At 37.8% G+C, this 26,701-nt stretch overlaps 1 protein-coding gene across 2 annotated transcripts in view; it reads right to left on the reverse strand.

Annotated features, from left to right (window-relative positions):
* LOC124588666 (SUN domain-containing protein 2-like) overlaps positions 1 to 10,447 on the reverse strand; it is a 175,039-nt gene extending 164,592 nt beyond the window's left edge. Inside the window, exons 1-4 of one of the 2 annotated variants that reach the window (XM_047131476.1) lie at positions 10,232 to 10,447; positions 10,016 to 10,141; positions 9,771 to 9,918; positions 9,396 to 9,619 (exon numbers count right to left, since the gene is read on the reverse strand). In XM_047131476.1, coding sequence (XP_046987432.1) covers positions 9,396 to 9,619; positions 9,771 to 9,918; positions 10,016 to 10,131 — 488 coding nt within the window. In that variant the 5' untranslated portion in view covers positions 10,132 to 10,141; positions 10,232 to 10,447. Of the gene's footprint in view, positions 1 to 9,395; positions 9,620 to 9,770; positions 9,919 to 10,015 lie in introns of both variants that reach the window. The other variant, XM_047131475.1, reaches the window with a different exon arrangement.
* Between the last annotated feature and the right edge of the window lie 16,254 nt (positions 10,448 to 26,701).

The raw sequence follows: 26,701 nt of genomic DNA on the forward strand, positions 1-26,701 counted from the left end.
GGCTTCACCATGTACAGTCCAACAGGAGGCGGCGTGAATATCCCTTCTTTCTATCGAACAATACACCACAAAGAGAGTTAAATAAGAGATATGACGTTCTGAGCCGTACGTTGCTTTTCTCATGAGTCTTTTTTCATTATTCAATTGTTTAAATTATTGGGCCAACGGCTGGTTCGAATGTAGAAAATTTCAACAACAGGAGTGGAAAAATTCTAGTAATATGTAAATAAAATAATTTATATTGAACACTACAGTCTAGGATAAATAAGTAACCAGGCAGCGCTGAAGAAATCACTCGATATGCTAAGAAGTGTGCCGTGGTTCAGAGAGAGCTGTCATCGCAACGAAAACTCTGAAAATTCGTATTGGGCTTCTCCGTTAGAAAGAAAACAATACATGTGTCTGTGTTTTTTGGAAATTAAACTCCTGAAGGGGCGAAATAGGGGTCGGAATTTTTATGTAAGTATTTCGTTACATTAAAAGATATCTAAAGTTAAATCTATGAAAACTGGTATTTGAATTCTAAAGAAATATGTTGGGGGATGAAAGTTTCTATGGAAACATCACAAGAACTCGAAAGGCAGGATTAACAAAGACCTCGGACTCTGGCAACCAGAATCGCTTGTTGGTCTGAACTAGATTCGAAAAGACCATGCTTCCAAGACCTTAATTAACGTGCAAATTTACAAGATTTTGAAATTTGTAAACAATATTTCCATTAAATAAAAACAAAACAAACTGTGCAAACCATACAGTCTGCGCGGGCGATGCAGCGGACGCTAAACTAGGTTAAGATACTGATATAAACGCCTTGCGACTTCGAAACCGGTGGTAGTTCCGATAAAGTACTTCGGTTGGCGTTCCTTGTACCATGCAATATGCTTTCTGTTGACTACTATGCTATGAGTTAAGAATGAGAAAGACTCGAAAAGCAAACGTCACAACGAGTCACACTAGGAAAACAAATGCGAAATACGGGTAGAACACGAACGGGCTTTTCTCCTACCAGCTAAAGGCGTTGAAGAATTTGTCTCCAACCCGTGTATTTTGACAGCGATTTTGCGACTGCACGTGTGAGAGGCCATACCGAGTGCACACCTGCACATGACACGTGAGACGCAGAAGACGTTACGTCATAACTCGCCGATGACCGCAGAACAATGGGGCTGGTGAGCGCTTTCGTCCTAGCGTGTCTGCCCGGGCTCTCAAGGGCATCGGCCGCTTGCAGTACATGGTACAGGGCACGCCATGAATGACGAAAACGATGCGTCGAAGACAGCGTTAAAGCATGCTTACTGTGTACAATGGTGGGAGGGAGGCTCGCAGGAGGAGAAAGATTTTCTGCGGAGCAGTCTGCAGTTCTCTCTTAGATTGGTAACTCGCTCAACATTAGGGTACTCAATCTTTTAACATATCGCCCATTTTTCATCTATTTTATTAATAAAATTTTCTAACCTCCTACTGTTCCACAGTAATGGTAATTTATAACGTAGGGAGGTAATTTTACTTTACTAAATTTGTAAATCATCGTTGGTTGGTGCTTACGGGCGCTCAACGCCGAGGTTATCAGCGGTACATTCTGGTTACAGCAAGTTCAAGCATATAATAGTAATTACTTACGAAACATTTTGTCATAATTTTGAGTAAGCCTAATGCAAATGTTTCTACAGCGCCTACCACCCACCGTAAAAGCTGCAACGCCCATTAGAAGATTGTAAGGACCAAAAGGTTGACTACCAATGCTTTAGAGCAACGCAACTACACATGCTAACGAATTACCTTCGTCGCCAGGAAGACACCTACATGTCACCAAAGAAGTCGCATGTACGCGAGTAACACGAAGATTATTATTATTATCCTTTTAAGAAAAAAAAAAAAAAAAACAAAACCGTCCGCCGAAAATCGCCGGGTATACAGCTGCACTTTAGGTACTTTGTTTGATGTAACCTTCATTAGTGACGACCGCTTATCCATTGCGGTGATAGGAACTGCTGTACTTAAAGAGTTTGGTCACATGACCATGAAATTTGCTTGAAAGAACAACGTCCCCTGCAAAATAAACAAAGGGCTAACGATGTCTCCATCAAGATTCAACAGTAGATATGCTTTGTCAGGATAAAAGCCTTCTGAATATTCCTCAGAAGATCCTTATATCGGTATTTTCCTTGTCTTCTTGCGTGTGTAAATCAGTTCGTTCTGAACTTGTCGCCGCGCCGTGATTCGCAACTGCGCATGCGCAGTCCCGCTGAACGTTGTCCTGTCGCTAACAAGCGCTTGCGAACTATTTCAACCTTTCGAAGACTGCAGCGTGTTCCGTTGTGTTGCCATCCCCTTGGTTGCAGCTCATCATCTATAGAGGAATCGGAGAGGCAGTACGCGCCTAGCATGTATCCGTGTCCCTGACTGCAAAAGCAATCGCGATGGATCACCGCCGCCTACAGTGGGCCAGGGCAGCGCACACAACCGACTGCGTCCCTATGACGCCGCCCTGCAGGGGTGACGTAAGCGCGGCCGTTGAAAAGGCGCGCTGGCTGACACGGTAGCCGCCCACGCAGCCGCAGCAGTCACGGGTGTACACTGTACTCAAACATACATGCGGCGCGGGCCCTACTCGCGTGCGTGCGCAGGAGCATCGCTTTGGGCGGCGGCGGAAAATCCCACTCGCAGCCGCAGAGCCAAGTTCTTTACTTCCAGTTCGCGTCGTAATCTCGTAACCTGAAGTATGGACACGATTTGCATGGATAACTGGTTGGCGTAACTGAGCGTGTCCCCGGCAGCTAGAGGCGGAGGGACGCGGCCGAAGACTGGAATGCAGTCACCAGAGGGTGTGGCCGCAACCTGACTCCGCATCTCGCCAACGCTTTCCAACTGATCCGCTACTCACGAACGACCCGTCTAGTGTCAGTTGACGATGTCGTGTTATACGTTGACGATACACTCAGCAATCTAGATTACAGAATATGTAGTCGCCAATTAGAATATCATGCAATACTATCTTTCATTATGCAGGGGGATATCCGATGTTATGTAACTTCATTGCTGCATTGTAAGTTGGCTTGTCGAGTATATATGTACATTTACACATTTATCTGTGTAAGGCAATCATACAGTATACTAGTCTCTTAGGCTATTTCATAACAGCATAGTACCGAACAAGTAACCCGCGATATAGCCTCATATCTGATCAGATAGTTCGTTGGCTCGTATCTTATTTACTGAATGATGAGCAGAATCGTATCAAAAACCTCCCCAATCTCAAAAATCGTCAAATTTATCAAGTCTCTGTTATCTATACCCTTCTGCGACTCGCAGAAAAGTATGTATATACTCACTCTCTCTCACGCGCTTATCACCTCTGATACCCTTGCCGATAGCGACGCAGATATTTTGTAGTCTCCAGACCAATCATCACTTTCGACTGCACAAGGATTAACATAAAATACAAATGAGGTCATTTCTGAAACTTAAGTTTTTTAGTTGTATTCGTTTCACAAAAGACGCATCGATACTGCTCCCAAATGTGAAATCGATCTCCCCCCACCTAACCGCGTATCACAGCACTGTGGCTCGGATGCTGCTCACCTACACTCCTGAACATTAAAAGTGCAGTACTATGAAGTGGTTGCGGGTTAAGGGACCAAACAGCGAGGTCATCAGTTCCTTGGTCATGAGAGTTCATCTGGAGTCAGCGACTTCATCTAGAAATTTAACTTAATTATGAGAGTATGTAGAAGTTGTAAAATAGAACTCTTGAAAGCAACATTGGCGCCAGAGCTGAAAATAATGTAAAGACAATTAAATGTGCAGCTACTCTTGTAGGTCCCGTGTGGGCTGTATTAATCATACGGCAGCGAAACTCCGTAGATACGCTAATGCGAAACAGACTTACACTGGAAAAAATTTGTTCCAATTTTGACCACCAGGTGCATATGTGGAGCTGTGCAGCATCTCGTCGACGTCTCTGGTGCTCATACTGAAAAACTTGTGTAAGTGGCAGTTAATAACAAAAATCAACATTATGCGATTCTCAATTGTTTGACCTTTAGTGCCCACACCACATTCCCAATCCATTACATATGGAAACGAAATGAGACATGTTCACTCGGCCGCACACAACCGTAAATTCGTCACAGGCCTCGAGTCGCGAAATTAATTTGTTTGCACCAAGGCAAATATTCAAAACGGCAAGGCGGCGATGTCTGTAGTACCACAGACTATCAATCACTCAACACGGGACTCATCATCGTTGGGACTTCCCTTACGCTGCAATAGAGAGGCGTCGTTCGCCCCGGTAGCTGAGTGGTCAGCGTGACAGACTGTCAGTCCAAAGGGCCCGGGTTCGATTTCCGGCTGGGTCGGAGATTTTCTCCGCTTAGGGACTGGGTGCTGTGTTGTCCTAATCATCATCATTTCATCCCCATCGACGCGCAGATCGCCGAAGTGGCGTCAGGCGAACGGTCTACCCGACGGGAGGCCCTAGCCACACGACATTTCATTTCATCAGTGGTTTAACAACACACGGACACTGACAGTGACACCAGTTAGCATTTTTATGGGTAAATTTTGCACGTGTTCAAGTGATGCTGCACGAAACACTTCAATTTAGCATACAGCTCATTTTAGCAGATTTCTCGGTATGCTGATTATGTGCTTTTTGCGAACTTCCAACATGCTGGAGTAATTGCAGGGCAGCAACTTGTAATCAATACAACGTAAAACAGCCAAAGCTGCAAATTTCAGTTTTATTTACTTGATGACTAGTTTCGGGTCGGGACCCATTTTCAAATCATCGCGGGAGCAAAATGGTTATTTCCCCAAAATATAACAATTATGACAAGATATGAAACATATACGTGTAACTACGTGCAAATGAACAGTTAGTGAGCATACAGACAACTTTCTAACTGAAACTACTTGACAGATTAAAACTGAGTGCCGGACCGAGACTCGAACTCGGGACCTTTGCCTTTCGCGGACAAGTGCTCTACCACCTGAGCCACCCAAGCACGACTCACGCCCCATCCTCACGGCTTTACTTCTGCCAGCATCTCATCTCCTACCTTCCAAACTTCGCAGAAGCTCTCCTACGAACCTTGCAGAACAAGCACTCCCGGAAGAAAGGATGTTGCGGAGACATGGCTTAGCCACAGCCTAGGGGATGTTTCCAGAACGAGATTTTCACTGAAATCGAACTTACTACAGCAACATTTGTTCCACGAAAACTTGGGCATAATTCTGGAGTCTTGACATACAACCATCAGTGCTACACTGGAGCCCACTGCATCAATTATGCATAACTTCCCTGAAACAGCGGGTCTGAAATTAACGAGCAGCAACTCCTAGACAAAGAGCTAGACAAACAGAGACAGGAAGTCACTCTTGGACATGTCACAAGGGCACTTACCTGAAGATGAACCTGGAAAAACCAACATATATCTCGTGGACATCCGACGGGGGACTGCGGTAAACATCGTCTTCCGCGGCAAAACATGAGTCACATCCGTATTAGTTTATTATAAACAAAAATATTCGTTCCAACTATAAAACAATACTTGAGAATACTTTTTTCCTTCGAAAATCGCCGAACTATGTACGGATAATCCGCATGTCATCGTGAGTCAATAGCATTGGCCAAAAATACGGGTTATATTTCCACGCGTGATTGTTGTGCGGTGTCTAGCTGCAGATTCCCACGACCATCTCAAGGTCACGCAAGATGTGATCCAACGGTTTCACAGGCTCGGGCAGCGTTCGACACGTCGCGGTTGGCTGGGGACCGCCCAGCGACCCAACCAGATTGCAGCAACGCTCCCTGCTCAGCACCAAATGCTGCATCCGAAAACTCCTTTTAACTGGTACTCAAAATTGGCATCACTGCAATTCCATCCTAGAGAACTGAATTTGAAAAAATGATACCACGAAGTATCCAAACAACGGGAGCAGAGTCACCATGTCATTTACTAACCTTATCAACATGATCACTAAGTTATTTGGCTTTGCAACAAAGACACTGTGGAGTGTTTGAAGAAAGTATTACCATCGTCTGAGTACAGATTCTTGCCGTAACTCTATGTATGCAGGAAGAAGCTAAAAATGTGACTACAATATCAAATACAAAAATTGCGTTTTCAATAAACAAAGCATACACAAAACAGGTTGCACACGTTTATTGTTAAACCCTTGACCAGGTTTCAATACATCTAAGAGTATCTTCTTTAGAAGGAAAGCCACATAAATTACATGACATTAACACCACAAACATGCATGTTGATCTAAGAAGCTATGGCAAACACACTGCCAACTGGGAATAAAATCGTCCATGGAAGCAGTAAAAACTGTTACAAGGTAGAGACATTTAATAAGCCGCACCCGTGTACCAGTTTTTACTGTTCCCAATGGAACACTTTATGTTCCATATTTTCTGCTGCCTTGCTTCAGCTTCTTAGCTCATCCTGTACATTTACAGTTTTGACATAGGCCTAATGTAATTTATGGGACTTCCCTTCTGAAGAAGATACCGTTAATGGTATTGAAGCCTGGTCAAGGTTTTTACAATGAACTTATGCAACCGGTCAAATGAATATTTTATTTATTGAAAATACATATACAGTAGCTGCTGTCAGCCATGTTTAAAATTGTGAGATTGAAATTATGTTTTGCTTCTGATGAGTTACCTACAGAAATGTTCTCACAACAGAAGCCATATACAGTGATAACAGAATATGATATTATATGCATGAGTGGATGCCTTAAAAGGTCTAAGCCAGAACCATATGTTTGGAACAGAAAGTATAGTAGATGACAGATTGAGATTTGGTATTAATTCTGTCTTCAACAACTAACCTTTTCCTTCCTGCAGCAGAGAAATTGACAAAATCAATGTAACAAGGCAAGCAGAACCAAGTACTTATTATGGCTATCCATACTGAATACCTCAGGTACTGTAATTTTCACTGTTTAACACATACAAATATTCTTAACACGTAAAGCTCTATTAGAAACCATTTCAGTTCCATGCACCATTGATGAAATCATTGTGGACACACTTCCTGTCTGAGTAAGGCTCAAAAGTGTGATAAAGAATGGACACTTATTGATGTCCTCTTTCTACTGGTTATATAGGCTGGCAACTGGGGGGGGGGGGGGGGGGGAGGTCGTCACAGAGAATTTTTCATTAAAGCATAATCTACGGGAACAGAGTAGAAATGAATATGATTAGGAATAAGTCAAAGTTTAGTTCAGCGAGCAGCTATGAAATGACAGGAAATGTAATGTACATTCAGCATCTCAAGCACAATGTTATTGGAGCTCAAACACGCTGAGCTACCAGGAACCTCCTTCAAGACAACCAGCATCAATTCATTGGTCATGTGAAGCCTAGCTTGCACTTTTCTCACACAACATCCTGAATGCCATTTTTTGACTTCCAAAAAGCATTTGATTCACTATCATAGTAACATTTATTAAAAAATAATATGATCATATAGGGGTTCAAATAAATGTGACAGAATTAAAGATTACTTGACCAAGACAACACAGCATGGGTAAAAGTCTATATCAGGACCAATAGCGTACTTAACATGATTCGGGCAGCGATGTTGTCAGAACTCACCCAAAGTTATGATGGGAATGCAATGGGGTTTGGCAGCTGATGGTCCTACACAGCCAATGAGACACAAGTGGACACACAATGTTTTGCAAAACAAGAGACAAAGGAATACTGTCACATTCTCACCTCAATATTCCACAATATCTGAAATCCGAGCACATCTGGAAGACATGAGCAAGTGTTTTGACAACCTAACCAAAACCTCTAAACTCATGATATTGGAAAAACTATAAAACATTTACAATTCACAACAGTTCAAGCTGCACTACTAGTTCCCAAACCAGCCAGCGAATATGCGAGTGGTTTCAATTTTGTGCTACAAATTCACTGCCTCTCTCCTCACCTTTCACTGCTTACATGTAAGTACCATTCCATCCTCTACCCAAACTGGCACACTGCCAACCTATGAGCAGCATAGAAACACCTTCATGACAACCACTGGTCCTGATCTAGTGTGTCACCTCGGAAGGATTGTCATGAAAAGAAGCAAAAGGAACTTAACAAGAACCCTTGCTGTTCAAGTTGTAAAGTGATGAGCCGAAAGACAATATTAACAGAAACTTTACACCTTTCGCAAATGATGCACTTAGGCCTACCTACAATTAAGTACTATCTGAAAAGGCTCCTGAGGTATTAGGATGGATCTTTCTAAGATGTCAACAAATGAAATAATATAAATAAACCATTATAAAGCTAAATAAAACTGCCGAGACCCCCCCCCCCAAAATGATTTTTATATATATAGCACAAAAATTTGGTTGGCTTTCCCAACTCTCAACCTAGATCTTAAGGTATATTACTCATCATTCTGTTGCCGAAACATTCATTTAAGCAAATATATAGCTTTTAAGAGGCATTTACTGGGTGTGTCCCTTGACAACCAAAAATCACCACTTGATCTGACGTAGATCGTAGTTAAGTCTGTCACAACAACCTACACAAAAAAACGCCAAAAACAATGCCGATGATGACACCTCTGATCAAAGAAGGATGGCTTTATCATGAAACCTCCAAGAAAACAACTTGACAGTGCACTCTAGCTAAGAACTGGGAGCAAACCAGAAAGTTACATGGATGCATATTTCAATATATACATAAATTCTCTTCTACAGATTAGGCATAATACAAACAGAATTTACCATTTAAAAATTAAGGGAGTTATGTTACAAAACAACACTAACAAGTTCCTCCTCATTTACTTAACTCAGACAAAATAACATATTAAAAAATAATCGTGATGATGGTTCCTGTCACTGAATTATGCTCTATTATAGTGAGATGAAGTAAATGCCCCAATTGGGCACGGAAAAATCAAATCGTATTTGGAATTACATTTGATACGAAGCTACCACTCTCTCCTAATTAAAATAACGATACTCTGCTGATATCAACACACACTAGAGCAAAATTGGGACAGTGTCAACGACTACCAATAATATGATGCAAAACAGATAGTCAAGCAAAGCAAAACTTCAAATTTCATTCAGGTAGAAATTTAAATGAGTGGGATAAGATACATCGACTTTAGCTGTCAACACCAAAATCTGACACAGTCACCACTCAACTTAGAGCAATAGACGTTGTTATATAACAGCAACAATAGGTGAAAACCCATTTCACTACATGACAATTACTATTTACACTGTTTGTTAACAGTTACACACCAAGGCGATACCACCAAGTGACAAATAGCAGCTAACAATTAGTGACTAGATTCACATCCAAGATGAACCTGAAACTATCAAAAACAAATATCTGAAGAACTGATATTTCACATAATACTCACTCCCAGTAATCTTCGACTGATTTATATATGTCGTATGCAGTCAGACGTGATTTACCGCCTTCATCACTTGAATATCCAGCATCTTGAATAGGAGTTTCTGTGCTAGTCACTACATTTCGTGGCTCCACCTCTTCCACAGTAACTACATCAGTATCTTCTTCACTGACTGAGGCTCCATTCACAACCGTTCTTCGGCTATAAGACTTCCGTGAAGATGTTTCTTTCTAAATGTAAAATAATTATGTTACTGAACTAAGATTAAAACAGTAAGCTTAATTTGCTGCTTTATCAACATGGTATAATGCATCTGATCCCAGTTTTAAGTAAACAAAAACAGCAAATCCAAACAATGTTTACAGCAAACATTGCACTTACCTTCCTATCAGTATCAGAGTAATCGGCAGACGCGTCGCTGTCATTAGAAGTTTTTCCAGCTTGTGAATAACGAATCTCTGTGGTTTGCGTTTGAGTGACGCGTGTAACAGTGCTGGATTGTTCACTTCTTTCAGCTGAAGCTCGAGTTCTACAACGTAGGGAAACAACAATCTGTAGCGAACGTTTCATCGGACAACATAAATAAAGATTTCTGTAAGTATAAAACATAAAAACAAACTACTAACCTGGTTCGCAAGCTCCTCCTGCGAGTTGGAGTGTCAACACCAGATCTCCTCAGCGGCGTGCCTGACCGCAGCTGGCCGCTCTCTATCAGTTCATTTATGTCATTGTCAACATCCATTTTGAGAGTCCTACAAAATCGGTCAATGTCCAATTAACATTTATTTGCTACTAAACACCAATTTACTTCCACAGCGGCATGAGTAAACGTCTTAACGCACGTCGAATGTGCGGCACTGTTAAGTAAAAGGCTCACACACGCCCCCTTCACACAATCACTGATAAACAAAACTTTTTCTCCAATAACGTTAATTGGCAACACTCGTCAAACAATGATTACAATTCCTCTGTTGTTGCACAACGTTACAAATTTTGTATCTGATGTTAGATTTAGCGCTGTATGACGCATCCACAGTAACGAACGGACCACCCTTTAACAGAGCTATTTACAAACTGATGTCGTAATTACCCCAACGCAACTTGACCAGAGTTATACACTGCAAGGCAAAGATAAAACGCGAGATGCAGCGCCATAGGCGGTGAACTCAATAACTAAAAGAACTAGTCACAACTCGGAATCGATTGAACGACTTAGCCTCGATTGTATAATCGAAGTTGAATACGATAACTGTGGAACTATAAAGGCCACTCAACAAAGCTACTTAATAACGCTATTACAAATTCATATTCGGTGCTAAACAACGATTACTGCAAAGAAAGGTCGCATAAAGTTGAAACCGTTTTTTGTAATAGTATACTGATTTCAATCACAGAATAGCCACCTTCAGCGAAAGACTGGAGTCCAGTGGACTCATATAACTATGTTTGAAGTTGTATATGGTGCATGAGTCTTGCACTAAAGATCACTCTGTGATGAAATCGAAGTGCAATAATAAAAAACGGTTTCAAATTTTGTACGACCAATGCTTGAATTTCCTTTGTTTGCAATAACTGTTGTGTGGTCGTTTTGAACAAATCTCCTAATGAAATCCAATAAAAAAACTACGATTATTTTTCCTTGTCTTAATTTTTCATGTCATGCTCTGCTGCCCCTTGATAAAAGTATGTTTGAATAAAATGTTATGTATTCACAAAAACTTGTGTTCTCTGTGCTTACACCTCAACAGGATATGGGCCCATATCCATAATGGATTCTGATCAGCATTCTTGACTTGTAAAGTGAAAATACTGTATATGAACAAACCCGTTTGGTGAACGAAGTGCAACATCATTTAACTTAAAATTTGTTCATACTATGCGTGTAATGGCGGAAAAAGGAGGTACAGTATTCAAAATTTAGTAGGAAAAAGTTACACTGACGTACATAATAATGATTTAGTCCAGTTGAAGATATAGAAATGCTTGCAATGCGTCATAGCATAAAACCAGGCTTTAGAAAAAGTGGCTGGATGATATACTTCTACAAGTTATTCATTACACACCCACGAAGCTCAACCGCTATTAACATGGAAAAATTAAGTATTGAATGTTGCTTAGAGAAACAAAACCCAGTTACAGAAGATGCAAGTGTAGCGCGGAATTCGACATATAACAATGCTTTATAACTATTTGTCAAACTTTACAGCAATGCACTGCATATTTGTACGATAATTATGACTGAAAGAACCTTTAAAAAGGCAAACCAGTTTGCTTCCACTCAAAAAGTTTGAGAGAGCTTACACGTAAGTCTTTTGGTATTTCTCAATACTACTTACATCAAATTTGTTTAAAAAAACATGATAATATTGTTACCCATATATCTAAACTGAAGACTTTGTAGAATTGTACAAAACCAGGAATGAAGAAAGATCCTATGAATTATTGTGAATTACTTAATTTATTTTTAATTTGTAAGATTCTGTGACCTATATAAGAACAATATGTTTCGTTCTAATCTAACTGGATGCTCTTGTCTACAAGTGACAGAACAATTGGTAATCTGACATAACTGTATTTACAAAAAGCTTCAATGAAATAGCGAAAAATGTTATACATTTCTAAAGGCACTCACATTACGTACAGAATTCTGCAAAAAACCAGAACATGTTATCAAACAATTTTGAAAGTAGATAACAAATCGAACGCCAACGTAAATAATGAAAAACTATAGTTCTGGAGTTGATGATGTGTCAGGTAAGAAATGGAGTATGGAATTGCTTTCTGTTACGTCGACTTTCACGATTTCTGACTCCAATAAATTAAATGGAGAATGGGGCAACAAGCCACATTACCAATGTCAAAAGAAACTTTAATACATTTGAACTATTTTTGTCAGAATATACTGTTACAACTACAGATGGAACTTTTCTTGAAGCGATATATAAAATATTTTGTATATGGAAGGGGCAATAAGTGGAAATTTCCTGAAATTAACATTGGCAGATATTTAATATCAACCAAAAGTTTAGGGAAATTTATTTTCTGTTTTCATTTCACAGGATAAAAATCCACTTAATTAATCTACATTTTCAGAATATATTTTCTTTTGTGAAATTGTTTCAAATACTGTACTTTAGCTAAGTCAGAGTAAGCTGATCCCTGACAGTTGCTGTGGGATAGACCTGGCAGCTTTGTGGGCCTACCTCCACCTGAAACATAATATGATTTTATAACTGTCTCTATGTCAACGCCTCAATGTTGTCACAGATCTATAAAGAGCAACCGTTTTTGCCTACAGCCGTTAGCGCTTTGCAGTTAAAAGATGGGAGCTCTCAGGGAACTTCTTACGCCATTTTGAATATAGTGGAGGTACCAAACTGCCTTATTTATATTAGCCATGAGAAGTGTTAGACAGAATTTTCTCTTTAAATCAAATACATTAAATTGAGGCAATTTATTTCAGTTATGTCCTGTAAAATTTGGACATCAGAATAAAATTCATGTGAAGGAAATTATACCCAAGCAGCTGAAAATCACTGTCAGTCTCGAATTCGTTTAAGTAGACGTTATATTTAAGAAAAAGAGAGATATGATTCTTGCAAGTGTCAGTGGTCCATTGGAAGTTTTGTTTCTAATTTTGTTTACTTTGTGCTTTACAAATATGTTTGTACAAAATTTCGATATGCTTGTTGCGTAAGGACAAAATAAGATGTTGTTCACAAACTGAGGTAGTTTATTACTGACGCAAATACCATTTGATATTACTTTAAGTTCATTTTGTGTAATAATGTAGGAAGTTTGACAATAAAGAGGGTACAGCTCAAATTCGCATAAAGCCTAATTTAGTACTTTGTGGTTTGCCATAAATAACCTAGTTTATTTAGGTTCATATCAATGAAATGCCTGATTCGTTAGGATGATTCCCATTATAAAGCCATGATCAGCAACCTGTCATAGTCTTATCAAATTTGGCCTTTATGTTTGTAAATGCCTGTATATAGTAATTACGTTTTTTTGTTTTGAAGCTGTTATTCTTTAGCGTACCATGTATCGTAAGGAACCTTTACTATCAATATTTTTTTACGAAATATTAATATAATTTTCACTCATAAAGTATCTCTGAAGTTCGAAGATGAGAGAGCCTTATCACAGCTTCAGTTTTGATCATCTAATGTTTTAATTTGGTTTATAGATGCTTTATCCTCTGTCTTCACTGTTCTGGTGTAGGCATCTGAATGAATGTCATGTAGTTGTCGACTGCTCTGTGTGGCTCTCATTCCGTTGCAATTGTGGACCTATTTAATTTTCTGCCAGTTCAGGAACACTGCCACTTAAGTAAAAAGTTGTTATAAAAAGCATCCAGCTAAGGAAGTAATTAAAAAAGGCAAAATTAATGTTTATGTTACTCCATTTAGTAACTTGATCCAATAATGAATCCACACAAGATTAACTGTTATTTTCTGTGCTGAGGTCAGGTTATTGTTTATTAAAGCATTTGTGGCTGTTTATGTATGTTATTGGTACGACAGAGGTCACGAAACATAACGCTCATAAGATTTTTGTCCTCACAGATACATTCATTGTTATTAAAGATACTGTTTTCTTCCATTATGACATTGATTACTTTTTCATTACATGTATGTCATTACTGGACTTGTTTAAAGCAAAGTTCAACCAAATTTAAATAATATTTTCATTATTATGTGTTATTGTAACTTTATACAATATTTGTGCAAGTGTATATAAAATACTAGTGTTTTATTTGTGGGCGCCACAGCCACCATGGGTATTTGTTCCTTATTTTTCGTATTATGCTATGTCTTTCTAAAAGTGTGTTGGAGTAATTGTTTCTTGTTTTCATATTATGATGTGCCTTGGCAAAACTATATTTAAATATAGAGTTCAGTACTTACAAATTATACTGTTCTCTCAAAAATTTCAACAGAGATGCTCAGATTACAGTGATGTCTTTCAAATCTGGCCCGTTTTGTCATCTATAAACACACAAGCAACGTATGGTTCCTGTTTTATGTCCAATGGACACAGGAACAAACTATTGTCTTGTGGGAAGGAATAGGGTATTATAATCAATTAATTAATAACTGTCAAAATTAAAGAAGATCTGTGATACATGAAACTGCATTCAAGTTCAACTGTAAAATTTTTCTCGGCGTTGGCTATATAAGTGCTCCTAATTTATGTGGATACTACATGGACCTTTGACAATATCATATTGTTAATAAGACCAACAGATAGGTCTGGAATTAAATAATACACTAGACTCTAATTTATCTATCCTTGCTACATGACAAAAAACAGCATTTATGTCCAGTGCAATCTCGAACACATTTCTTAAACAAGCATGTTTCAGTTATCACCACGCACAACCCAACTTTTCAAACGATCTGTATGGCTTGTAGATTTTCTAGAATGTAGTGTTCATTTATGTAACAAGTGAAATGCCATAGTAGATAAAGCACAAGACTTCTGTTTGCAAATAATGAACATCAAATCCCAATCCAGCAGTCTAATTTTAATATGATTTTGGTAATCATTCAAGCCAATTGTTTGTTGGTTCCTTGGAAAAGAACACAGCCGATTTCCTACTCTGTCACTGAACATCATAATAATCATGCTTGGTGATTTTAACGTAAATTTTCTAACCTCTAATAATGGTAAACAGATTTTGAGAATGTAATGAGTTCTTTTAAAGTAAGGACAGTTGTTGGCTCTCCCCAAGAAAAGTGACAAAGAACTGCACAGGTCTGAGTGATCTAGTTTTGTAGACAATAGTAGAATTGATAACATACATGTAACACAAATCTTAAATGGTGTTTCTGACCTTGAGGGGCAGCTGCATGATGTTAGCTCTCCTAACTATTTTTGGATTCATCAGCAGGTATTTTAGATGAATCAACAGCAAGAATCCAGAATCCCTCAGTAGGTGCTTGCACCAGTTAAAATGTGACACAGTATATCAGCTTAAAAATGTCAATGACAAATTGACTCAGTCTGTTAACCTTTTTGTAGCTGTATTTCCTAAGAGAATATCAAAATGCACCAACTTGAGTAACTGCACTAGACAATGATCCTCTCACGGCATAAAAACATCAAGCAAAAAAATAGAATGCTTTATGCTTCATTCTATGAAGTCCGCATACTATGGGTATTTTCACTCTGTTATGTGTTACAGAATTATCTTCTGGGGAAATTTTGCTTTGGTAAAGACAATTTTTGTGGCAAACAAAAGGACTATTAGAATTATGCACAGAGTACCCCCTAGGACATCATGCTGTAACCTTTTCAAAAAGCTGCAAATAATGACCACTGTATCCCAGTACATATATACGCTGATGTGTTTTGTAATTAAGAACCCTGCACAATTTCCATCAAATAAGAACTATCACAAATATAATACAAGAGAGAAAGAAAATCCTCATTGTGAACTTAAGAACCTGACAGTTGTTCAGAGAGGTATCAAATGGTCAGGAACAAAAGATTTTTAACCATCTCCCTGACCAGATAAAATGTTTAAGAGAAAATGAATCTCTTTTTAAAGCAAAACTAAAGGAATATTTGTTAAATATGTCTGTTTATACATTAGAAGAGTTTTATGATGCAAAAATGGAAATAGCATGTAGATATAATAATCCATCTTGTTAACAATGAAATGTGCTTGCAATTTTTCTCCAAATTAAGACATGAAATTTTGTATTAACACTCAAAGAAATCTGCTGTTATATGTACAATATCTGTTTTTCCTCTAAACTTTGTATTAACTATATGCAGTTATGTAGAACATTTTTTATATACTTAATGAAGACTGCTTTGTATCTTTTTGTATGTTTGACTCGTTCCACATCTCATGTGACGTGCTCACAATACGAGAACTGATGACCTCAGAAGTTGAGTCCCATAGTGCTCAGAGCCACAATATGAGATCTACGGAACATGAAATAAATAAATAAATAAATATTCAGAAATTCTAATGAACCACAGGATAGGGAGCACTACAAATTATACTGTAGCATCCTTAAGAAAGTGATTGCAAACATTCAAGAGCATGTTCGTTAACTCTAAAACTGATGCATCAAATAATAATATAAAAATAATTTGGATTTCTGAGCATTCTGCACTGTATTTAGAGCTACCAAAATAAATGAACCAGCCATTCGAAAAACGTGCATCAAGCAATGCATCAATAAGCAAAGTATAATCTGGGCAGTAGATCAGTGTACTGCAAATTCTAAGACTACGACAGAATTCTTGAAAGTTTTTTGCATATTTTCAATGAAATATTCCCTCCGTCAGTCTGTCATGAAATAAATACAAGGAAACTGAAATGGGTAACTGCTGGTATAAAAGTGTCAAGTGACAGGAAAAAGGTAGTTACATAATATAATGAAAAAGAATAAAAAATTTAGATTTTATAGAGATTGTATTTATAATGCTGGTAAAGGCAAGAAAAGAACTGGCACACAAAAAAATTCATTCTAAACCATACAAAAATGTCAAATTTAGTATGTTCAGTCATAAAATCTGCACTAAGTGTCATAGATGGCAGTCCACAGATCTCCAAAATTAAGATAGGTGACAAATCTTTGTAAATCCTTCAAAATAAGAGAATAGTTCAATGATTCAAAAAAATGCTGATGTAAGTGGTTACCTAGATAACGTCCAACCCTTCGATTTCAATCAGGATAACACACAAGTTCTAACTAAATTTGAGTAAATCACAGATAAAGATGTAGAAAAAGTATTATTATCCCCTAAAAATAAAAATTTGACTGTAGGAGACGAAATATCCAGTACAGTAATTAGAACAGTTTATAGTATAATACGGGACCCCTTTCTGAAATAATAAACCAGTCATCTGAAGAAGGATGCTCCTAAGATGCTCTGAAGTGTACAATAGTAAAGCCATTTTCAAGAAACGGTCAAAAGAAAATGTAAGAAAGTAGTGACCATTAAACTTCTCATATTATTTTCAAAAGTGTTCCAAAAAGCTGTTGGAATCCAGATCCAAAATTTTCCAGCAAAATCTAATACAATCACATTAATTCAGTTTGGTTTCCAGGAAGAGAATGGTACAATAGGCAGCATCAAAAAATTTGTTGTTGAAGGGCTCGTATCTCTGCACAAATCACAAAAAGTCACAGGAATTTTCTGTGGCATAAGCTGGGTATCACACAAAACGACAGTATCGCCACAGCGAGGGGCATATTGCAGCTGCAATGAAGTTGCATGTGTGAACGGCCAGTTTTCAGTGATTCAACTTAAGCTGTGCAACAAAAACTTCAGCTTGGTTTTACTTACTTACGCCATTTTACTCTCACCACTGATCCCTGGAGGCTTTATTTCAAAACTCGAGCATTCTGTCATAGTTGTGGAGTAATTTCTGCTGTATTCCATTCGATTTCAATGTGTTTTCATGTTAGTACTGAAAAAAAGTGGTAGGCAGGTAAACTTTTGCAGCTTCTGGAACTACAAGAAACAACAACCTACATATGTTTAATATTTTGTAGCAGTGTGTGTGATTTTGTGTGTGTGTGTGTGTGTGTGTGTGTGTGTGTGTGTGTGTGTGTGTGTGTGTGTGTGTGTGTGTAATATATTTGCAAACTAATGATGTAGGCCTTTCAAACAATGTCAAAAGATTTTTTGATAATTGAATAAATAAACTTAATATGTAACCAAAAAAGCGAGTCACATAGACTTTGTAAGTTGTGAGAACAAGCGCAGTATAAATTGTGAATTATATGTGGGAAATAGCCCCTTAGTGTGATGTGGTAGCTGTTAAATTACAGATTAATTAGTCGAAATTCCTAGATTAAAAATGTAAAAGATTCTAAAATCTTGGAAGAGTGGCGTGGTTGCAAATGAATATTTATACATACCATCTACTGGATAGTGTGCCACAGTAGACTGCATTTTCGTCTTTGACTATGATTTCTTTGGTGAATGCAGTTATGGCCTGTGATTTAGCCCCGCATGAAATCTATTTTTGGATGTGACATTTGGGACTCATCTTCCTTTTATTTAACTCCTGTCACAGATTTAATACCATAAACTGGACTATAACATTAATATCAGCCCATATGATTTCATGACATTGTGTTGAAAGCTATGCGACTACTTGGAATTTGTTACATCTTGTGTGAACATTAGCTCATGGTATCAATACAGGCTGTGGCATCACATTAGTTGTGTGTGTGAACGTAACATTATGAAAGCTTTTGACTGTGTAAACCAATGTCTTCTTCTACCAAAACTAGAAAAATATGGAATAAACAGCAGTTTCAATCATATTTAACAGATAGAGAGCGAAGGGTAGTTGCAACATCAGGGGCAGTAAACTGTTTCTCAGCATCGAAAATTATTTCACAAGAAATCCCTCAATATTCCATTTTAGTCCAAATGCTATTTTGATTTCCTATAAATGAATTGCCTCTAAATATAACATCCCACTCCATTTTATTTGCAGATGACACTTCTGTACTGATTGAATGTGAGATGACAAAACAAATTTCTCAAAGAGTCATTGATATCCTAAATACCTTGGAACATTGGTTTCATGTAAATGGGTTAAAATTAAATATGGAAATAACGAAAGTAACACAGTTTAAAAATAAACAATGAAACTCATGCAACTTTTAAATAACTCATTAGAATAAGGAAGTTAGGGAAGCAGATGCTGACAAATTTTGGGGATATTTCTAAAAAAATTATCCTGCTCTCAAATAAGTCACTTGACAAACAGGCTAAACAGCCATTTTCTATCTACTGTAAGATTTGGAATAATATTTTGTGGAATGCAAGTAGTGCAAATAGCGTATTATTACTTAAAAAAACTATTATTACAAATATGTGTAATATTTACAAATATGTGTTATATTAAATCTAAGGATTCATGCCAACCTTTATTAGGAATCTAAACATTTCACACTTACAAATGGTTTATCTTTACCTGTACCAATCTGGAATATCGTCATAAAATACCGTTCTCAACATATGTATGTTACCATCTTACAGACTAAACCTTTCCCCCCAGACATCTCAATAGATGAGTGTGAAAACTTAAATGGTGATAAAGATTTCTCTGTACAGTAATGAAATAAATTTGCAATGTTTTTTGCAAATTAAGATTAAGTTTTGATTTTTGGGCTCACTGTCCATATCTCAGTGAGGTTATTCATATTGATAAGTCTCCTCTCCTTTGCTCAATGATTTATGTGTGTATATAATGAGGTAATAAAATTCTGATTTTGATTGTGGAAGGTGGTAAAAGTGGAGACAGGAAAAGTTTCAGAGGTTATCGACTGTATCTAAGTGTGTTGTAATGGAAACATGGTAGATGGAAGTGAAATACTTGCCAATATAGCCACGAAACATACTTTGACATGGTTGCTAATAGTCTGTGGTTGAGGCTATGAACCTACAGAAGTCTATTATCACAACAGATGAGTTTGAAAAGGTAATAAATAAACCAAGTGGAAAATAAAATTTCCACCTGTATGGGCTACACATATATCAAAGTAACGTAGCACTGCTGAACATTTGTTCTGAAAGTTCTTTGTAATGCATATTAATGAGGTTCCAAATCAAGTTAATGTCCCTAATAGACTCAAATGTGCAATTATTAGACCACTGATCACAAGAGGTGACACAGCTGAGATTTTCAGCAATCAGCCGATTTCATTACTAACTGGTCTTCCTAAAATCCTAGAGAAACTTCTGTTCAAGTGAATTACAGATCATAATCATAAACATAACATCCTTAATGAAAATCACTTTGGATTCCAGATTGGTATTACAACCAAATGGGTCATATTCCCATTTGTCATCCAACCCCTTGAATCCACAAGTGATCATATGTCACCTGTTAGAATCTTTTGTGATCTGTCTAAAGCATTTGACTGTGCAGATTACAAAATTCTATTAAGAAGACTAAACACTAAGGCTTAAATGGTATAGTAGGGATGTGGCTCGATTAACGTGTAGATGGTAGAAAGCAGATCTGAGTGGGGAACGATGAAATATGGAGTCTTGGTCTCCTACTTTTATCAGTCTTTATCAGTGACCTGCCATGATTAATGACCCAAAAAAACTTCATCTTATTTGCAGACGACACAATCGTTATGACTGACACAGTACGAAACTGCAGTCTAGGAATACTGAGACCACTATGTTGAAACATGCTCTAGATTGTCCGGCTTAAATGGTGCGTCCCTCAAAGTTACAAAAAGACTCAGTCCATTCAATTTCAAATAAAAAACAAACAACAAGAAAATTTTAAACTAAAATGTAGTGGCAAAGAAAGACTGAGGGTTGAGTCTTTCAAATTCCTAGAAAAACATATTAATGACAACATAAACTGGTCAGTTGACATCATCGACCTATACAAAAGTATGAATTCAGGAGCATTTGAATTTGGTCAGTTGCACCTGTTGACTTGAAAACAAGCACTTTTGCATATCTGAGATATATCCATTTATTTATGAAGTATGACATCATAGTCTGTGTGAAATCACTCACAAATAAATAAAGTCTTTATTGCACAAAGAGTGCCACTGAAACTACGAGTGTACCCTAGGTGCTCTTGTAAACGTTTATTCAAACAGTGGAGGTACTCACCATGCCATATCGCGACATTTGTCACTAATGTGCTTAGTGAACAACAATCATATAATTTATAAAACCAGCAATGCATGTCATGGTAATTATATAAGAAGTAATCATTATCTTCATAAAAATATAAAATCATAGCAGAAAGGAGTACATTATTCAAATATAAAAGTATACAATAAATTTCCAGTTCATGACAGATCAAACACTGAGGATATAACTAAATTCAAAATAAGATAAAACTGTATCTTTTGGATATCTTTCTCTATTCTTAACAGGATTTTTTAACAATGTGTAATACTTCATGAAATGGCTTTCATTTTAAGCATTACTAGAAGAACTGACTATTTAGTACTGGTGTATCACTTGTTGGCAGAATGCTTTATATATAAATGATAATGCAAGCATTTAACATGCTTGTATAACCATTATTTCTACTATAATCTCTCTTATTGTTTGAAAACTTGGGCTGCACTTTTTATGTATCTGTTTACATACAATTTAGATTGTAAGCCTCATGATCATTTGCATGTGGCTATTACTGTAATAATCGGACACATTCTACATCCTAGCGATAGACTAAGATCAAGGATCCATGGAACTCGAAAGTAATCAAAATTAAAATTAAAAAATATAGAGCTTGTCCTAACATGAAGCAGCCCCAATCTTCCAGACATAATGTGCTATGAGCAGTGTTTGAACAAAGAGGATCCCTAATTATTCTGAATTATGTGAGGTATCCAGATACTTGCCATTATATTGAATGGGATGAAAGTGTAGCAATTGGCCACACAAATTCAGAAATTAATATGAATAATTGTATTCTTACACTAGTTTGATGTATTTAGTCAAAGTTGTGTATAACAGACTCTTGACTCAAGACTCTCACTAACTTCGCAAGTGAACTACTTGACATCTGAGTTGTCTACATGAAAATATGTGATTATAGTATTTACAACATGATTTGTGACTGGTCTTAGGATTTTTGGAGAACCTTAAATGAAATTAATGTTGGGAAAAATTACAAGCATTAGAAAAATGCCATACCTCGACAATGTCTGCATTGCACATTGACATCTCTACTAATAGTTCAGATGTGTGGATTATATTATAGATCAATATTAACAAAGAACTGTGACTAAAATAAACTGCAAGTACTAACTATAAATTTATTAACACTTACATAAACGCCAACATGAACTTAAAGAAATACATCACAACATATGGAGAACAAGTGAACAGTAAAATCTTTTCAGATAGGTATGGCACCTCCATACAGTATGTCCTCATTGCAGGTAGTGCCTGAGTGCAAATGCACAAGTACCAGTAACGTTTTCATAATGTAATTAGTTACCTGTCAGTTTCTATACACCACGGAATTTTACAATTGCCTCTCACTCAGAGCTCATTCATAATGTAGCCTGAAGACTAACTGCTAGCCTCTTGCAAGCCCTCGATTTGCAGCATTGTTCCCAAAACTGATAAGGGTCCATTGGTTGGATGCTGAATGACTCCAGAAGCTCCATCGATTCTGTTATGGTACAGGGTGCAGAATTCTGGGACTGTATTATGGAGTGGAGAACTGTAGGATTCCCCTTGATAGGACAGGGTGCACTACACAAAGGAAGCAGCTTCTTAGGCAGCAGAGTACTTGCAGAGTGCACATGGAGTTTTTTAGGCTAAACGAATTTGGCATCCTCTGATGAATGCTCACCAGTCGATACATAAAGAGCAAAACCAGACTGCATACAAAGTAAAGACGCTGTGATGGTCAAAATTTCAACAGTAAATTGGGAAGCATTCGAGAAAAGTTCCTGAATTTACTACTCTCCAGGAGCGTTATCAGGTTCAAATTGTTCAAATAACTGAGAGCTGTCTGAAACCCTAAGTAGAAAGCTCTGAAATACACTCATGTTCAGAAAAAACCGAACACCATGAAAGACTAGACATAGAACGTGCATTTCACAGGATATGTACATTAGTATGTTCTGCTGAAATGATTAGAATTTGAACCACATTGCCCTGTGTGCTTCAGGTCAACATCGATATTGTGGCACAACACCACCTACTGATAAAATGTGCCTGCGGCTCTAGTTGTCGCTATAAACCGAAGGTAATATATCAGTGCTACTTGAGGAGATGTGCAGGATGCGTCACAGACGAATGTACCAACTATCAAATCAGTGAATTGGAAAGTGGGATCATTATTGGCATGAGATAATGTGCTGTATCTATGCAGAAAATTGTTGCTCATGTGGGATGAAGTGTTTAGGCAGTGCAACTGTGAGTAATGTTTTACAAAAGGCCGTAGAACATGACATGATGGGTCAGGTTACATTTAGACAATGGATGGTTATTATTTAGTAACAATACAGTGCGTGTTGAGTAATAATGAGCAAAATTTAAACGGATTGTAAATGCCGCTCCAGAGAAGTATGTGCCAAGTAAGGACGAGCAAGACCTAACATGGTTTAACATCAAAATTCGGAGAACGCTGAGGGTACAGAAACTGTTGCACTCTCGGTTCAAAAAAGAATTTACGGACAACAACAAACAAATGTCAATAGAAATCCGTGAGTATGTAAAAAGATCGATGAGCGAAGTATACAGCAACAATCAACGTCATACTTTAGCAAGAGATTTTGCTGAGAGCCCTGGAAAATACTGGTAATACATAAAATCGCCAAGCTGTTAGAAGGCAGCTATCTAGTCACTCGTTGACCAGTCTGGCGTGGCAATAGAAGACTGCAAATGTAAAGCTGAAGTTTTAAATTTCGCTTTTAAGAACTCATTCACTTAGGACGACTGTACAAACATACCGCAGTTTGACAAACGCGCAGACTCTCATATGGAAGTCATAGTAATACGCTTTCCATCTTAGAGAAGCAACTGAAGAAGATAAAAACAAATAAATTGGCAGGTCCAGATGGAATCCGAATTCACTTTTGCAGAGAGCACACTACGGCATTGGCACCTTGCTTAGCTTGCATTTATCGCGAATCTCTGAGCCAGCGCAAGTTCAAAGTGACTGGAAAAAAATGGAGTTGCCTCCTGTATGTAAGAAGTGTAAAAAAAAGTCCTGCAAATTTACAAACCAATCTCCTTTACATCAGTTACCGCAGAATTCTTGAATCTTTGCCGGCCGGAGTGGCCGAGCAGTTCTAGGCGGTACAGTCTGCAATCGCGCGACCGCTACGGTCGCAGGCTGGAATCCTGCCTCGGGCATGGATGTGCGTAATGTCCTTAGGTTAGTTAGGTTTAAGTCGTTCTAAGTTCTATTGGACTGATGACCTCAGAAGTTGAGTCCCATAGTGCTCAGAGTCATTTTGAACATATCTTGAGTTCCTTGAGATAGAAAAGATTCTGTTCACAAACCAGCAACGATTTAGAAAACATCGCTCATATGAAACTCAGCTTGCCCTTCTCTCACATGATATTCTGAAACTGTAGGCGAAGAACAACATGCAGATTCGATATTCTTAGATTTCCGGAGAGCATTTGACATGGTTCCCTACTGCAGACTGTTAAAAAATGTATAAGCATATTCTCAGGCTCCCAGATATGTGAGTGGCCATAAGACTTCTTAAGAAATAGAACCCAGTATGTTTGCCCTGGCAGCGAGTGTTCATCAGAGACAGGAATGCCCCAGGGAACTGTGACGGAACTGTTCTTATTTTCCATAGACATAAATGATCTGAACTACAGGGTGAGGAGCAATGCGTTTTGTTGCTGATGATGCTGTGTTGTACAGGAGGGTGTCGATGTTGAGTGACTGTAGGAGGATATTAGATGACATAGACAAAACTTATAGTTGGTATGATAAATTGTAGCTTGCTCTAAATGTAGAAAAATGTAAGTTAATGCAGATTAGTAGGAAAAGCAATCCCATATGTTTCAGCACTGCATTAGTAGTGTGCTACTTGACACAGTTATATCTGTACAGTACCTAGTTGTAACATTGCAAGGCGATGTGAAATGGGACACATACGAACGATATTACGGACGGCGAATAGTCGACTTCAGTTTATTAGGCGAATTTTACGAAAGTGTGGTTCATTTGTGACTGCGTACAGAACACTAGTGCAACCCATTCTGCTTGGGTGTACCTCCTCTGAGAACTATCTAGAGTGGATTGTTTGGAAGCCAAGTCATGATGCAGATATATACTGGATCTAGCAGCAAAAAACAGACTTGATGTTCTTTACACCCTGTCCATATTGAAACAAAGTACTAATAGTAACTAAAACAAGTGGAAAATTGTATATGTAGTTACTGTGAAGAAACTTAAGCACAGGGTTTTGGAATAGGAGATACTAAGTAAAATGCATTTAGCTGTCAAGAGAGAATGCATGAAGCCTTCAGTGACTACCATAGCACAATACTGTCGAAGTATGTGTCACAAAACCCAAGGAAATTCTGGTCATACATATCAAAGTTAGTGTCCAGACATTCTAGGACAAGAAAGGATCTGAAACTGTGGACAGCAGAGCAAACGCAGAAATAGTTAAATCCATTTTCAAAAGTTTCTTTATAAAGGAAAATCCAGGGTAGTCTCACAATTTAATTCTCGCGCCATTGCAAAGATAAGTGATATAGGAATTGAAAAACAGCTGAAATGGCTAGAGTTGAACAAAGCTCCAGGGCCTAATGGAATCCTACCAAACTGTAACCGAATTTACAGATAAGTTAGCCTCTCTTCTAACCATAATCTACCACAGATCCCTCGAACAACAAAAGAAAAAAAAAGAAAAACTTTGTCCAGTGGAAAGCATAGACACATGTGTACAAGATGAAGAGCTGAAGTAATCCACAAAATTACTATCCACTACCTTTTCCAACTATTGGTCGTAGGATCTTAGAAAGTATAACATATTGACCTCCACTGTGCTAATCAGGACTAATTCCGAAGATATCAATCAAGTGAAAACTCGCACTTTTTTCATATGGACTCCTGAAAGCCATAGATAAAGAAAGGCAGATAGATGCTGTATTATTGGCAGAAGTAAAGCTGTGATGACAGGCTGTGAGTCGTGCTTGGGTAGCTCAGTTGGTAGAGCACTTGCCTGCGAATGGCAAAGCTCCCGAGTTCGAGTCTTGGTCCGGCACACAGTTTTAATCTGCCAGGAAGTTACAATTTCTTATTTTTATTATAATTGTAACGATATCTGAATTACTGAGTAAGTTTGTCTTTCATTATAGTCCTTAGGTTAGTTGTTAGTTGTTGTCATTGTGTTGCCATGAGTAATGTGTGTATTTAGAACACTAAATAAGTCATTATTTAAGCGCTATTTTTGATAGGTATTTAATTCGTGATGTGATATCAGGGCAGGTTTTTGCTAGTCATTGATGAGAAGGGCAGTTGAGAAATGTAATTCAATAAAATTTTCTAAGAAATGACGAATTAAAGATATGGCTTGTGACGTGATACCATGTTTCTGTGTACATTCTTATGAAGAGATTCGAAGTGTTTTTGAATTAAAAGAATGGCACAGAAGAAGAAAAGTAATTCAGATGACACTCGTTGACAAGAAGAAACATCATGACTGCCGAAAAGCACTGATTTTTAACACAAGTATCCCCTTTTCGTATTATGGTTGCATGAATTTCGCCCATTTTGCTAACTAAACATTTTATTTTTTGGTCCACTGCTGTGTTCATATAATTCCTTTCGATTCCTAAAACACTGCAGT

Source organism: Schistocerca americana, chromosome 2 (assembly GCF_021461395.2).
Source record: "Schistocerca americana isolate TAMUIC-IGC-003095 chromosome 2, iqSchAmer2.1, whole genome shotgun sequence".
NCBI classification, from domain to species: domain Eukaryota; kingdom Metazoa; phylum Arthropoda; class Insecta; order Orthoptera; family Acrididae; genus Schistocerca; species Schistocerca americana.